This window comes from Salmo trutta, chromosome 12 (genome assembly GCF_901001165.1).
Source record: "Salmo trutta chromosome 12, fSalTru1.1, whole genome shotgun sequence".
In the NCBI taxonomy this organism is placed as follows: Eukaryota; Metazoa; Chordata; class Actinopteri; order Salmoniformes; family Salmonidae; genus Salmo; species Salmo trutta.
In genome coordinates this window covers 33,327,744-33,341,236 of record NC_042968.1, presented here as the reverse complement: position 1 = coordinate 33,341,236, position 13,493 = coordinate 33,327,744, and the positions used below count along the sequence as shown (strand labels likewise).

The following is a 13,493-nucleotide window of genomic DNA, read 5'->3' as shown; positions in this document are numbered from 1 at the left end:
AACTCCTCCTTTGGTCGTCTCTCCTTCCAGTTCTCTGCTGCCAACGACTGGAACGAACTACAAAAATCTCTGAAACTGGAAACACTTATCTCCCTCACTAGCTTTAAGCACCAGCTGTCAGAGCAGCTCACAGATCACTGCACCTGTACATAGCCCATCTATAATTTAGCCCAAACTACTACCTCTTCCCCTACTGTATTTATTTATTTTATTTATTTTGCTCATTTGCACCATATTATTTATATTTGAACTTTGAACTTTCTTCAAACTACAAATCTACCATTCCAGTGTTTTTCTTGCTATACTTTATTTACTTTGCCACCATGGCATTTTTTTGCTTTTACCTCCCTTATCTCACATCATTTGCTCACAGTGTATATAGTCTTATTTATTTTTCTTTTTTTTTTCTACTGTATTATTGACTGTAAGTTTGTTTTACTCCATGTGTAACTCTGTGTTGTTGTATGTTGTCGAACTGCTTTGCTTTATCTTGGCCAGGTCGCAATTGTAAATGAGAACTTGTTCTCAACTTGCCTACCTGGTTAAATAAAGGTGAAATAAATAAATAAAATAAAAAAAGGTTGCTTGTTCGAATCCCCGAGCCAGCAAGGCCGTTCTGCCGTTGAACAAGGCAGTTAACCACCAACAACAACCGCCCCCTGGGCGCCGTGGACGTGGATTAAGGCATCCCGCCACACCTCTCTGATTGAGGGGTTGGGTTAAATGAGGAAGACATTACTGTTGAACACATTCAGCTGTACACCTGATTAACGTTAGACATCAGCCTTCTTCTCTTTATATCCAAGGGGAACCCTCTTACAGAGCGTCTTCACCACTTTACCCTAGAAGCTGACTGCTAACTACCCTCTCCAGATGTAGTATCAGATTGAATTGGAGGCAGAGAAAGCTCAGCCAGCCCCTCATGTAAACCAATAAATAACATGCAGGAAAGTCCATTCCCACAGAGAGAGAAAGGGAGAGAACGAGAATAAAAAGACTTTTGTTGAAGAGGAAAAAACAGGTTGACATGGTTGTTGTGTCATAAAGAGAAGAACAAACAGTAGTACTGTACTCCTGAATCAAAGTCCTGAACAACTCTCCAAAAAACCTGCAACCGTAGACCTATTTCACACAGTACGTCTACATCTATTGGTCAGTTGTCACTGGCCACCTAGGAAATTCCTCAAATAGTCAGTGAGAGATGAGCAATATTCAAATATCTCCTCTGATACCATCATAATCTACAGGCAGAACTGACAGCTATAGAACTAAACACTGCAATGCATGGAAATGACTGGTACCGATAACACAAAGTCCTTATTTGAATAAATAAATATATATATATATATGAGAGAGCGACAGAGACAGAGACACAGACAGACAGACAGACAGACACAGAGAGAGTAATTACTCACATGTCCACATACAGTGTGTGCATATCTGTGTACCTGTGTGAGAAGCATCCCATCATACCACACATCACATTCCATGAGCATAAGCTCCAAGCATTCCATGCCTCCAGGCTGAGGTGTTTACAAGCTAATAGTTCTCACCTGGTTGCCCGTCTGCCGCTCTCGTACACCTGACACTCACTTTCTCGCTCTCTCTGGTGCCATCTCTCCCAAATGGCACCATATTCCCTACATTAGTGCACTACTTTTGACCAGAGCCCTATGGGCTGGGTTGCCATTTGGAACACAACTGTCTCCCCAGCCTGACACTGTACAACAACAGGCACCTGACTATCAGGAGCTGGATGTATCAATATATATAACAGAGTAAGTCCAGTCTCTGTCCTGGGAGTCAACGCGGGACTTCCTGCCCTTCACAGAACATCACAATTCACACTCACTTAGCAGCGTTGTAACTTCTAACCAATCGCTACAAACTATAGTCTTGGTTGAGGAAGGGTGACACCACTTTAATTCTCAGGCAGGGTGACGTCACCGCACAATGCTCATTCTGGTGCTAGGCTAACCAGCTAGCGATACCTCATCTGCTAAAGATACTGTAGGGACGGAAGTGCATGAGAACCACAGACAACTTCAGAGGTGTTTGGAAAACGCTGTATGTAGACTTAACATAGGGCCAATGCTAACCATGACATGAGGCTCTTCTCATCTCTTCAGCAATATATTTGTCAAGCCATGTTTAGAGAACTACTAGACAGTGGTAAAACACAGGAGAGGAGGAAGATAAGACCATCGTACCACTGCCGTTTTATCTTCACAACATACAGTCAAACACTCACACCGGAACCCGTTGCTATGACGGCCAGGGGTTTCTGTGGCAACAGCGGAAGATACTAAACTCAACAGGGACTTAGTCACTTCCTGTCTCGTTCACTCCTTCCTCTTCTGAGTGTGAGTCCACTGGGGGACCTAGGGGATGGGTGTGTGTGTGTGTGTGTGTGTGTGTGCGCGTCAGAGCCCTCTCAACCTTGGCCACTAGCGACTTTAGGCATTATTAACCTGTAGGCCTGATCACCACAACAGACAAAACACACTTATTTTCAATACTTCTACAATATCAAACACTTCAAACATCACATGACAGTGAGCAGGTATTAATGAATGAGTACCGCATGTTAGTTCTGGTACCGCATGTTAGTTCTGGTACCGCATGTTAGTTCTGGTACCGCATGTTAGTTCTGGTACCGCATGTTAGTTCTGGTACCGCATGTTAGTTCTGGTACCGCATGTTATACAGGGAGAAAGTAAACGGCACATCCAATGCGGAAACTGCAGCATTGCAAGCAGGTTTCAACACACATACAAAAACCTCAACCTCAAGAGGGGTTGCTAATACATTTACATTTTTTACATTTAAGTCATTTAGCAGACGCTCTTATCCAGAGCGACTTACACTTACACATAGCAGAGTGATAATGACCACCAAATAAGGCAGTCCAAAAATGATGAGATAACTAGGGAGCACTATGACTGAAATTGACATAAAAACATGTCTAACCTTACAGAAGTTAACCTTTGATAAAATACTGACATCTGTACTACCAGGTCAGCATAACAGGTATTCAGGTGCTTCATATGGTGGAACGGAACAAGGGTATTCACACACACTTTTACCCTGCATGACCGTTCATTAAACCTTGTTTTAATCTACAACACTATTAAGCTTTTCTATTCAAGATCACATTTCCAACCATTGTTGATCTCAGCAGTAAGTGAGAATTCCAACTATCTGTTCCTCAACAAAAGAATAACAAGGCAATTAAAGTCTGAACAGGGAAGTCCGATAGAGACTAGTTCACCCACATGTTATGACACTCTGATGTAAAGCCCATGCCAGCAATTACAACAAACACCATTGCAATAGCTGAGATGCAACAGTGGAGCTAGAATACAAAACAGGGCCCCTGTTTCCTTATGGGGCCCCAGACTCCCTAAGAACACTTCTGTATTCTCTCACTTTGGAAGTGTGGATCAACGGCAGACTATTTGCATTCTCTGTCCTTCACGGACTGTGGTGAGATCCATTTCCCTTCCTACTGCGGGTTCAAGTCTCCCCAGGTACATATCCGGCAGAATTTGTATTTGTCTGCTTTTATTCATTTTTATACCAGCCAAAAGAAAAGGCAATGACCAACTAATGAAAAACACACTCTTACCGTTTAGCCTCCTCGAGATGACAGAGGTACTCGTAGGCCATGTTCTGCTGCCTCCTCTCGTCCATCTCCTCTGCTGTGAGGCGCTCCACACCATCCAGAACGGCTGGAAAACAACACTCACTAGGTGAATACTTGCTCGCTCATAACAGCATAGCTGTACAAGAAACTCAATGTACAAACATACACAGTACACACACTGAGTTGAGTCTAGCTCACACTCAGATTTATAGTAAACACACACACACACACACACACACACACGTAGGGAAGATTAACAAAATAAAATGCAAGAACCTTCAAATGAACAGTGAGACAGACACTAATCTCATTCTGCATGTAGGAGGGGTAGAGACTGTCCCATCCATCCTGAATATCACAACTGACATAGTTGTGTTGGCCGCCATCATAAGCACAAAGATGTAAACAGTCTCAAGAAATCATGTGTTCATTCATTGACAGGCTGATTCAGCTCAGTTGTCATGTTGAACGGTCCTCAGTGCTAGGCTACTCCATCCCCTCCCAGGCTGGTTAGAACTTGGCCTCACCGCCAGCTCCACATAATCACATGATTCAAGGGTTACTGATCAGGGAGGCCAACTTACCTTTAGTCACTCACTACACAGTAGGTAAACGTAGGCTAGGTAAACATAGGCTAGGTAAACGTAGGCTAGGTAAACGTAGGCTAGCCTATGCAAACTTTGTTTAAACATCTCCAGCATTTGTTTGAAATGTTTCATTTCTGTGGAAAACGTATTTCTTATCACTTCAAGTGATCCAGCAAATACGCCAAATGAAATGCCTGGGCGTTCTTTCAAAGAACTCAGAAGAGCCAGAAATAAATCAAACCTATTCTGCAGGTAAACAAAGCTCGTAGCTCACAGTTCTGTGGTCTAGGCTAGGGCCAAGCCCGCTGGTTTCCAACCTTTTTCGGTTACTCTACCACCAACTGAATTTCTCTCTGCCACAAGTACCCCTGAAGTACCCCCTCGTGTGCATTTTACCAGTAGACCTGTGGTCTCATGAGTCTACTCAAGTACCCCTTGTGGATAGGCCAAGTACCAGCAGGGGATCCCTGGTTGGGATCCACTGGCCTAGGCTACAGAGACCTGCCTGGTAATGTTGCTAAAAGTATATTTTTAGAGCTGGGAGGGAGAGAAAAGAAAGTGTGCACGAGCGCTCGCATGACAAGAGCTAATTGTTTCAGGCTCCTTCTGATGATGTCTAGGCCTTCTGAATAACAAGCATATCAATTATAACCTAGGCTGTGTGACCATTTTAGAGAATGGAAAAGTCTAAAAATGGTCACTTACAATTTCCAGGATTTTATTCTACGGACTATGATTAAAATTATTATTAGTGAGCGGCCTTAATCTCATTTATTAGCCTAGTTTTTCAATCATCTTGGTAATTTACAGTGGCAGTAATCTTGAAAGCAGTTGACAAGCCAGTAAGTACAGTGGTCTGGTTCCCACTTAGGCCAAGACTACTGACTGCCTCAGGAAAGTCTAGTTCACTAATAAATTAAATTTGTAAAGCACTTTTCATTACAGAATCATTTCAAAGTGCATAAAACCACAAATATAAACCAATACAAAAATGATAATGATTTTATAAAATATAATTGAAAAAGACAATATCCGAATGTAAATGTTTTTATTAAGATCAACGGCTACTAGTTTACATATCAATAGACTATAGCAGGCCATCAATAGATTCCGATGAATCGACCAGGTAAACCACTCAACTATTGCATCGTCTTGCTACTTCAGATTCCCTATAAGAACACAGTGTAGCGCCTTATCTTTACTGTGAAAAATGCAAACATGTCAAAATTCAATGAGTTGGTGCTATACGGGGTCCTACCAGACCTCCCTACCTTACAAACTGAACCCCTACCTTTACCCTTGACTAAACCTAACCATTTGAAAGTCTATTACTTCAATGACGTCCCAAGGATACCGGATTGCATCGACCAAATTCAATGTAGGCTCATTTAATTCGATGTAGCCACGTAAAATTGCAATATTGTAGCCGATGTAGATGAAAACGCGGAAGTCAAAGCCTACCTACCACGCTGTCAAAAGTCAAACCAAAGTCAAACATATGAATATATATAGAAAGAAAAAACGCCTGTGAAAATTTATGTATTGATTAAAACAATTAACTCAATTGTTAAACTTCTGTAAACGGAGGTAAAATATGATCAAGGTGAGCGAGCAGGAAAAGTTTAGATACTCACACCCATATCTCGGCCGAAGCCCGTCTGCCTCGTCTGAGGTTGACATATTCTCTGAATAAGTGTTATAATCCTCACTCCCCGGGTTGACGAGGTCAAGTTATAGTAGTTGAGATGATAGCCTACAGTTTGGTCCAGTTCTCTTAGCGGGCTATATAATTGAAAAGGTCGGGAAGGCGCTCTCGGCCCCCTTGTTACTCCACTGCACGGTTTGAGTCGAGAGCTGAGACTTTTTTTCTTCTTCAAACCTAACTGATGTCACTGGGGAGTGTTCCTTCCTAAATCCTAAAGTATGCGTTCGAGGAAACACCCATCAGCAGCCACTCGGCGAAACTGCAGGCGCAGCGCCCTCTGCTGCCTACTACAGGCACTGAAATAACCTTCCTGATGGCACACTACGCTTCGGTGAAATTGTCCCGAGACTGATTAAACTCAGAAAAAAAGAAACGTCCCTTTTTCAGGACCCTGTCTTTCAAAGATAATTCGTAAAAATCCAAATAAATTCACAGATGTTCATTCTAAAGGGTTTAAACACTGTTTCCCATGCTTGTTCAATGAACCATAAACAATTAATGAACAAGCACCAACAGCTTACAGAAGGTAGGCAATTAAGGTCACAGTTATGAAAACTTAGGACACTAAAGAGGCCTTTCTACTGATGCTGAAAAACACCAAAAGAAAGATGCCCAGGGTCCCTGCTCATCTGCGTGAACGTACCTTAGACATGCTGCAAGGAGGCATGAGGACTGCAGATGTGGCCAGGGCAATAAATTGCAATGTCCGTACTGTGAGATGCCTAAGACAGCGCTACAGGGAGACAGGACGGACAACTGATCGTCATCGCAGTAGCAGACCACGTGTAACAACACCTGCACAGGATCGGTACATCCGAACATCACACCTGCAGACAGGTACAGGATGGCAACAACAACTGCCCGAGTTAAACCAGGAACGCACAATCCCTCCATCAGTGCTCAGACCTCCATCAGTGCTCAAGGTGCCTTGAGGTCAGGGCTTTGTGATGGCCACTCCAATACCTTGACTTTGTTGTCCTTAAGCCATTTTTCTACAACTTTGGAAGTATGCTTGGGGTCATTGTCCATTTGGAAGACCCATTTGAGACCAAGCTTTAACTTCCTGACTGATGTTTTGAGATGTTGCTTCAATATACCAACATAATTTTCCTGCCTCATGATGCCAACTATTTTGTGAAGTGCACCAGTCCCTCCTGCAGCAAAGAACCCCCACAACATGATGCTGCAACCCCCGTGCTTCATGGTTGGGATGGTGTTCTTCAGCTTGCAAGCCTCCCCCTTTTTCCTCCAAACATAACGATGGTCATTATGGCCAAATAGTTATATTTTTATTTCATCAGACCAGAGGAGATTTCTCCAAAAAGTACAGTCTTTGTCCCCATGTGCAGTTGCAAAACATAGTCTGGCTTTTTTATGGCGGTTTTGAAGCAGTAGCTTCTTCCTTGCTGAGTGGCCTTTCAGGTTATCTCAATATAAGGCTTGTTCTACTGTGGATATAGATACTTTTGTAACTGTTTCCTCCAGCATCATCACAAGGTCATTTGCTGTTGTTCTGGGATTGATTTGCACTTTACACACCAAAGTACGTTCATCTCTAGGCGACAGAATGTGTCTCCTTCCTGAGCAGTATGACGGCTGCGTGGTCACATGGTGTTTATACTTGCGTACTATTGTTTGTACAGATGAACGTGGTACCTTCAGGTGTTTGGAAATTGCTCCCAAGGATTAACCAGACTTGTGGAGGTCTACATTTTTTTTCTGATGTCTTGGCTGATTTCTTTTGATTTTCCCATGATGTTAAGCAAAGAGGCACTGAGTTTGAAGGTAGGCCTTGAAATACATCCGCAGATACACCTCCAATTGACTCAAATTATGGAAATTAGCCTATCAGAAGCTTCTAAAGCCATGACATCATTTTCTGGAATTTTCCAAGCTGTCAACTTAGTGTATGTAAACTTCTGACCTACTGGAATTGTGATACAGTGAATTATAAGTGAAATAATCTGTCTGTAAACAATTGTTGGAAAAATTAATTGTGACCTGCACAAAGTAAATGTCCTCACCGACTTCCAAAACGATAGTTTGTTAACAAGAAATTTGTGGAGTGGTGGAAAAATGAGTTTTAATGACTCCAACCTAAGTGTATGTAAACTTCCGACTTCAACTGTAGATAGACACAGGAACAACACCATTAAGTTCACTGGAGTACTCTTTTTAAGAAATTGCAAATCATTTCCATAATTTGTCCAGAGAGACTCTGGGTGAGCCAGTTACAGCCACTAACACACTGATGAAGGCTCAGGCAGGTTATATTCATGTGAGTACTGGACATTGTGCTGAGGTGTATCATATCACACACCTTTAAGCCAGGGAATCAATAGGAGATGACTGGACTAGAACAGATGAGTGTTTCTCTATAATGCCCCAGTGGATGTGTGTGTGTGTGTGTGTGTGTGTGTGTGTGTGCGTGCGTGCGTGCGTGCGTGTGTGTGTGTGTGTGTGTGTAATGGCTCTCTGTGTAATGGTCTCATTCAACGAGAGAAATGGCCCCTACAAGGAACATTTTATTTAATAGCCTACAGTCGCCTTACACAGTTTAATTGGTATATATTGAGACTTGCAACGGAGTGAAAAACAACTTCATAATCTACAATTATAAATAGAGGGGTTTTAAATCTGAATAATGGACAAAATAAGAAGCTATGGGATGCAAGTGTAACGTGTGGGATTTGAACCCACCAGTTCAAATAACACAATGAAGAGTCATCCTTCAAACCATTCAAGATGCATTGAAGACTGGAGTTCCTCGCTATGGGTCTTGCAACCCAGCTAAATGACCTTACAGGCGGGGCTACTCGCTAGTATAAATGCAGAGGTCCGGCAGTCCGTTGCACATTTACTCACTCTGAACTTCCGACCCTCCACTTCGATCCCCTGCGCTCTCTTATTGCCGCCACGACTGCACAGCGTTTACCACGCACCGCATCGGAACCATGGATAGCTCAGGAGTGCTATTCCGACTGCTGTGCATCGGCCTGATATCGGTTATGTGCCGAGGACAGGCGTCACATGAAGTTTCCGCAGAGGACTTCGGCGGGCAGAACTCTGCCGCGGCCGCACAGAAAGAACTTGTAAGTTCATATAGGGAATCACTTTTGTTGTTTCAGGCTACCCTAGCATGTTGGTCCTGTTCTATATATTCATGCACTACAGGTTCTAAATGTAATATCTCAATCTAAGTCAATATAATTCGAAATATAAATGCAATCTAAATGTTTGCTCATGATTGGATTATGGGCAACATAACCTTATTCAACAGTTCGTCCTGATAAAGGCGTCCTTGAGAATCCGATGTTACCATCAGTTTTATCCATGGTTGAACACAGGGATGGAGCGAAAGATTGTGTCTACTGGCCAGCCGGGCTAGTAAAGCAACATTTTTACTAGCCTGTCTGAAAAGTACCGGCCTTGCTCTAGCTGGCTATCTTCATGTCCTTCCCTGGTTAAACCCCTGGAACATGTCCCTAAATGTCAAATGAATGACACCTGAAGAGATAAAGTTCCACTAGAGGATCTTCTGGAAACAAAAATAGAGCCTCTATAACACTGACATTGTCATTAGGTAGTACATCAACTCATGGGGAAATTGCACTCATATAGGAGTATAGATTTTAAACCCCCCCTTCAGAAAAGCAATGAGAAATTCCATTGACCCTGTTTCCTTCACTCCGTGTCACAGGTGGATGCGATGGAGGCTCTTCTAGTGAAGATGCAGAGCCATCTGCCTACCAATGAGAAGAGAGGCATGATCCCTCCTGTGAGTCCTAAGATGTTCCTGTTTTAAACTAATAACTTTTACCAATGCTATTTCTGACCAAATGGAGGCTATAACTGCATTTAAAATCAGCAGTACTTTTCAAGGATCAAAGGGGTGTTATAAACTGGGTGGTTCGAGCCCTGAATGCTGATTGGCTGAAAGCTGTGGTATATCAGACCTTATACCATTGGTCTGACAAAACATGTATTTGTACTGCTCTAATTAAGTTGGTAACCAGTTTATAATAGCAATAAGGCACCTCCCGGGTTTGTGATATATGGCCAATATACCACAGCTAAGGGCTGTATCCAGGCACTCCGTGTTGCATCGTGGATGCCTGTTATTAAAGGGGAAGTTTAGGATCTAACAACTTTATGTTAGATAGTTCCTCACCCTGAAAGTAGTCAATGGTTTGGTTTTCTTTAAATATTCCCTATTTCAGCAAACTTTAGCCACCACAAGCTAACAATCAATAATAGTGGCATGTGAGAAGTTTTTTTTGTAATGGCCAAATCACCTGAAATCAACTCCATATTTTATTTCATGTTACAGGCATTTGGCTTTTTTTTGTAAAATCCTGAACGTCCCATTTAAGCCCCCCATGTTTCTCCCACTGTATTACAGTCTGTGCACCATTTCAATGCAGTTCAATTGAAAGTTTTTGTAAAACCAATTAACGAGTATAAGTTGTCAGTATAATTAAATGCAAGCGAAGAAATGCCAACAGTCTTTGATTTGAGTGCAATTATACAGCCTATTCAAGATAGCGTCCCTAAGTCTAATTAACTGAAAGGAGGAAGAGTCTAAAGAACCAGCAAACACCGCTTCATTCATACAGCAAACTAATCAGAGCTTTCATTACCATCGCTGACTAACTCTTTCTCTCCTAATTAAATGTGGTTTTTTTAGTTAAGGACTGTGTTTTGCGATAAAGATACTTTGTGTTTCCTCTCTATATCTCTTTCTCTCTCTCCCTCTATCTATCTCTCCCCCCCTCACTCTCTCTGTGTCTCTCAGTGTGGTATGGGCGACCGGTGTGCCCTGAGGCATGGACCCCGCATTGGGAAGCTCTGTGACTGCGGCAGGGTCAGCAGCTGCAACTCCTTCCTCCTCAAATGTCTCTAAAGTCCCTCAAGGAGAAACACTTCACCAGAACCACCACATCCAACACTCCAGCCAAGACAGAGGAATATCATCATCAACTTGTATCATCATCTGTATCCCAAGTGACACCCTATTCCCTTTACGGTGCACTACTTTAGACCATGTTCCCAAGGGCTCTGGTCAATATTATTGCAATATATAGGGAATATGGAGTGTTCAAGGGATATGCAGCATCCACAAGCTGTAGGCCAACATTATGGCACTTGAGTTTTTTCTTGTTTTGTTCTTGTGTGTTGATAAAGTCGTCTCTATTTAAAGAGGAGCATGGAGGGGTTTTGTAACCCAGAAAGCATTTACAGCATGTGCACTCTAGACTGTCAAACAAATAAACATGTTGGTCATCTCACTTGTTTTGGATTTAGAGTTCTTATTTGAATACCTCAGTGCAAAAATCGAAAAGGTAATTTTGGGATCAAACTGTGACCTAAAGAAATCATTCACTTTAAGATATGATGCCTTCCAGCTATCATTAAGAACACAATTACAAAATAGTTCAAGACATAGACCTACTATAGTCTGTTAATGTCATAGCTGGAATTATCATGTAACACAATCTATCTACATTCTAGTGTCCTGTATTGATCCAGGACATCTTCACCTCAGGGTTGTGTTCATTATGAAGAAAACGGGAGTGCCTCAATGTGCTCCAATGAATACGACCCATGGTGGTGTTCATTAGGTACGAAACTGAAGAAAACAGAGTGAAACGGGGTGGTAGGACTACCTGAACTTGTCCAATATGAAACGTTTTCATTGCAAAATGTTTTGCTACAGTATGGCCTAATAAACACAACCCAGCCTTTTAGGACATCTTTCAGCACACAGGGGAAACCAACCATTATGTAAACTAATGAGGAGGTTGGATATGATTCTGTTTGCTAGTAAACGTCAATACAACTCAATGCCATCGTTCCATAAGACAACTGTAACCCGAAGGCTGCTCCTGGCCATGGCAAATATTTACATGGGTATCACAAACAAAACACATTTGCATCACCTATTTGCTTGCCACTGTAACAAAAGGCAGTACAGCATGACTGATAGCCTGAGCTATGTGTAAAGGAGGTGTCGTTTTCAGTGCCAATATTCTGTCAGTACTACAGCTTCCCACCTTAATTTAAACATGTGAATGAGTATATGACATGGGAGGTCGTCTTCTTGGCATCTGAACTGAGGGAAAGATGGCGGAAGCACTGAGTCGGATGACGCATTTAGTAACGTTCATGGAAATGAGTGGACAACTTGAGGAATGGAGAAAAACTGGATCAAGTTGTTCATGAAGACAGGCCTTGGTCTAATAATGCCTTGTTCCTTGTTGGAGTTAGTTTCATGGATAAAGATGTGTTTTTGGGAGATCCATTTGCATTCAAGGAGATGGTGGAGGACCCACTGGGAAAGGTGGTGTCAATCAAAATGACCAGGAGCGGTATGGTGTTGATTTATTGTGTCAGAAGAACCAAAGGAAAGTCCATTGTGTCTCTTGGAATTATCGAAGTATAATTCAAAGTTTTTATTTTCTGAACAGGGCACAGGTAAAATGTGTCATCTCTGGCGTTGCGGTGGAAATTGAGGCTGAAAATATACCATGTACCAGGAGTAGTGTATGATGATTGAACTGCATGGTGAATGAAAGGTAAGAGCAAAGCCTATCGGTGCTATTGCTATTTGATGGAAAATCTCTTCCCACAGATGTAAAGCTGAGGTATATATTAAGATACGCAGTGAGAGCTTCTGTGAACAGACCATTGCAGTGTTGTTAATCTAAAAAGGTTGGCCACGTGGCAAGTGTGTGCAGATGGAATAAATATGTTGTGGAAGAGTCGGTGGATACACGGTGCTGCAATTGTGGTGGGAACCACGTTTCAGGAATGCCCTGTAAGGGTGAAGGAGGTCAAAGTAGCAAGAATCTGGGCTGTTCACCAGGTCTCTTATGCAGAGGCAGTGCAAATAGCGGAAGGAGCGAGTGCAAATGAGGAAGAAATGGCAATGGATGCCCCGCAGCCTGGAGAAGGTGTTGTTTATCATTTGAGGGATCCTGAAGTACTGATAGTGAAGAAGGTGGATTTTGTTGCGTTTATTGCACAGGTGATCAATTGTTCAAGTCAAACTAACAAGAAATCAAAGAAACATTACAAAATTGTGAATGCAGCGAAAATGTTTTTGGATCTGCTGAAAACTTCCTGAGAATGTTGTCTGAAGATGCAGTTCCCTTTCAGGCCCCAGATTTGAATGATAGTGTCCCTTTCTCCCAGGCTGTTGGCCTGGGATAGGATCAGATAGGGCCAAAGTAGTGAAATAGTGGTTTTAATGGGTTAGTTGGTAAGGAATTTTTTTCTCTCTCAAAGTGTAATGAATTCATATTACAGAATAGTAGGCTGATATACAGCCGAAACAGTAGGTGGCGGCATGCACCTATATCATTTATTTTCAGACCGCCATAACACCAAAGAAAAAGAAGTATGTGCCATGGGGAAAGTCGGCCATCTTGTTTAGCAGCCTGGCTCAGGTAGTGAAGTTCAGTGTCATTCTTCTCTTTTGAGTGAAAACACTACTGCGCTCAATAGCCTTAGGCCGGTATTCAATCGAAACCAAGTTATAGAGCAGCACATTGCA

The 13,493-nt window shown here is 42.4% G+C and overlaps 1 protein-coding gene and 1 long non-coding RNA gene across 2 annotated transcripts; one reads left to right on the top strand and one right to left on the bottom strand.

Moving 5' to 3' along the window:
- Nucleotides 1-3,630: 3,630 nt before the first annotated feature.
- On the bottom strand, nucleotides 3,631-6,196 carry LOC115203386 (uncharacterized). Its single transcript, XR_003880158.1, has 2 exons — nucleotides 5,868-6,196; nucleotides 3,631-3,731 (listed from the first exon to the last, which is right to left on the bottom strand). It is a non-coding gene; the product is annotated as an uncharacterized LOC115203386 (long non-coding RNA).
- A 2,618-nt stretch (nucleotides 6,197-8,814) lies between these two features.
- Nucleotides 8,815-11,226, top strand: cartl (cocaine- and amphetamine-regulated transcript-like). Its single transcript, XM_029766773.1, has 3 exons — nucleotides 8,815-9,030; nucleotides 9,639-9,716; nucleotides 10,734-11,226. Exons 1-3 carry the CDS (start codon nucleotides 8,893-8,895, stop codon nucleotides 10,839-10,841), a joined length of 324 nt encoding a protein of 107 aa, XP_029622633.1. The 5' UTR covers nucleotides 8,815-8,892; the 3' UTR covers nucleotides 10,842-11,226.
- Nucleotides 11,227-13,493: the final 2,267 nt, after the last annotated feature.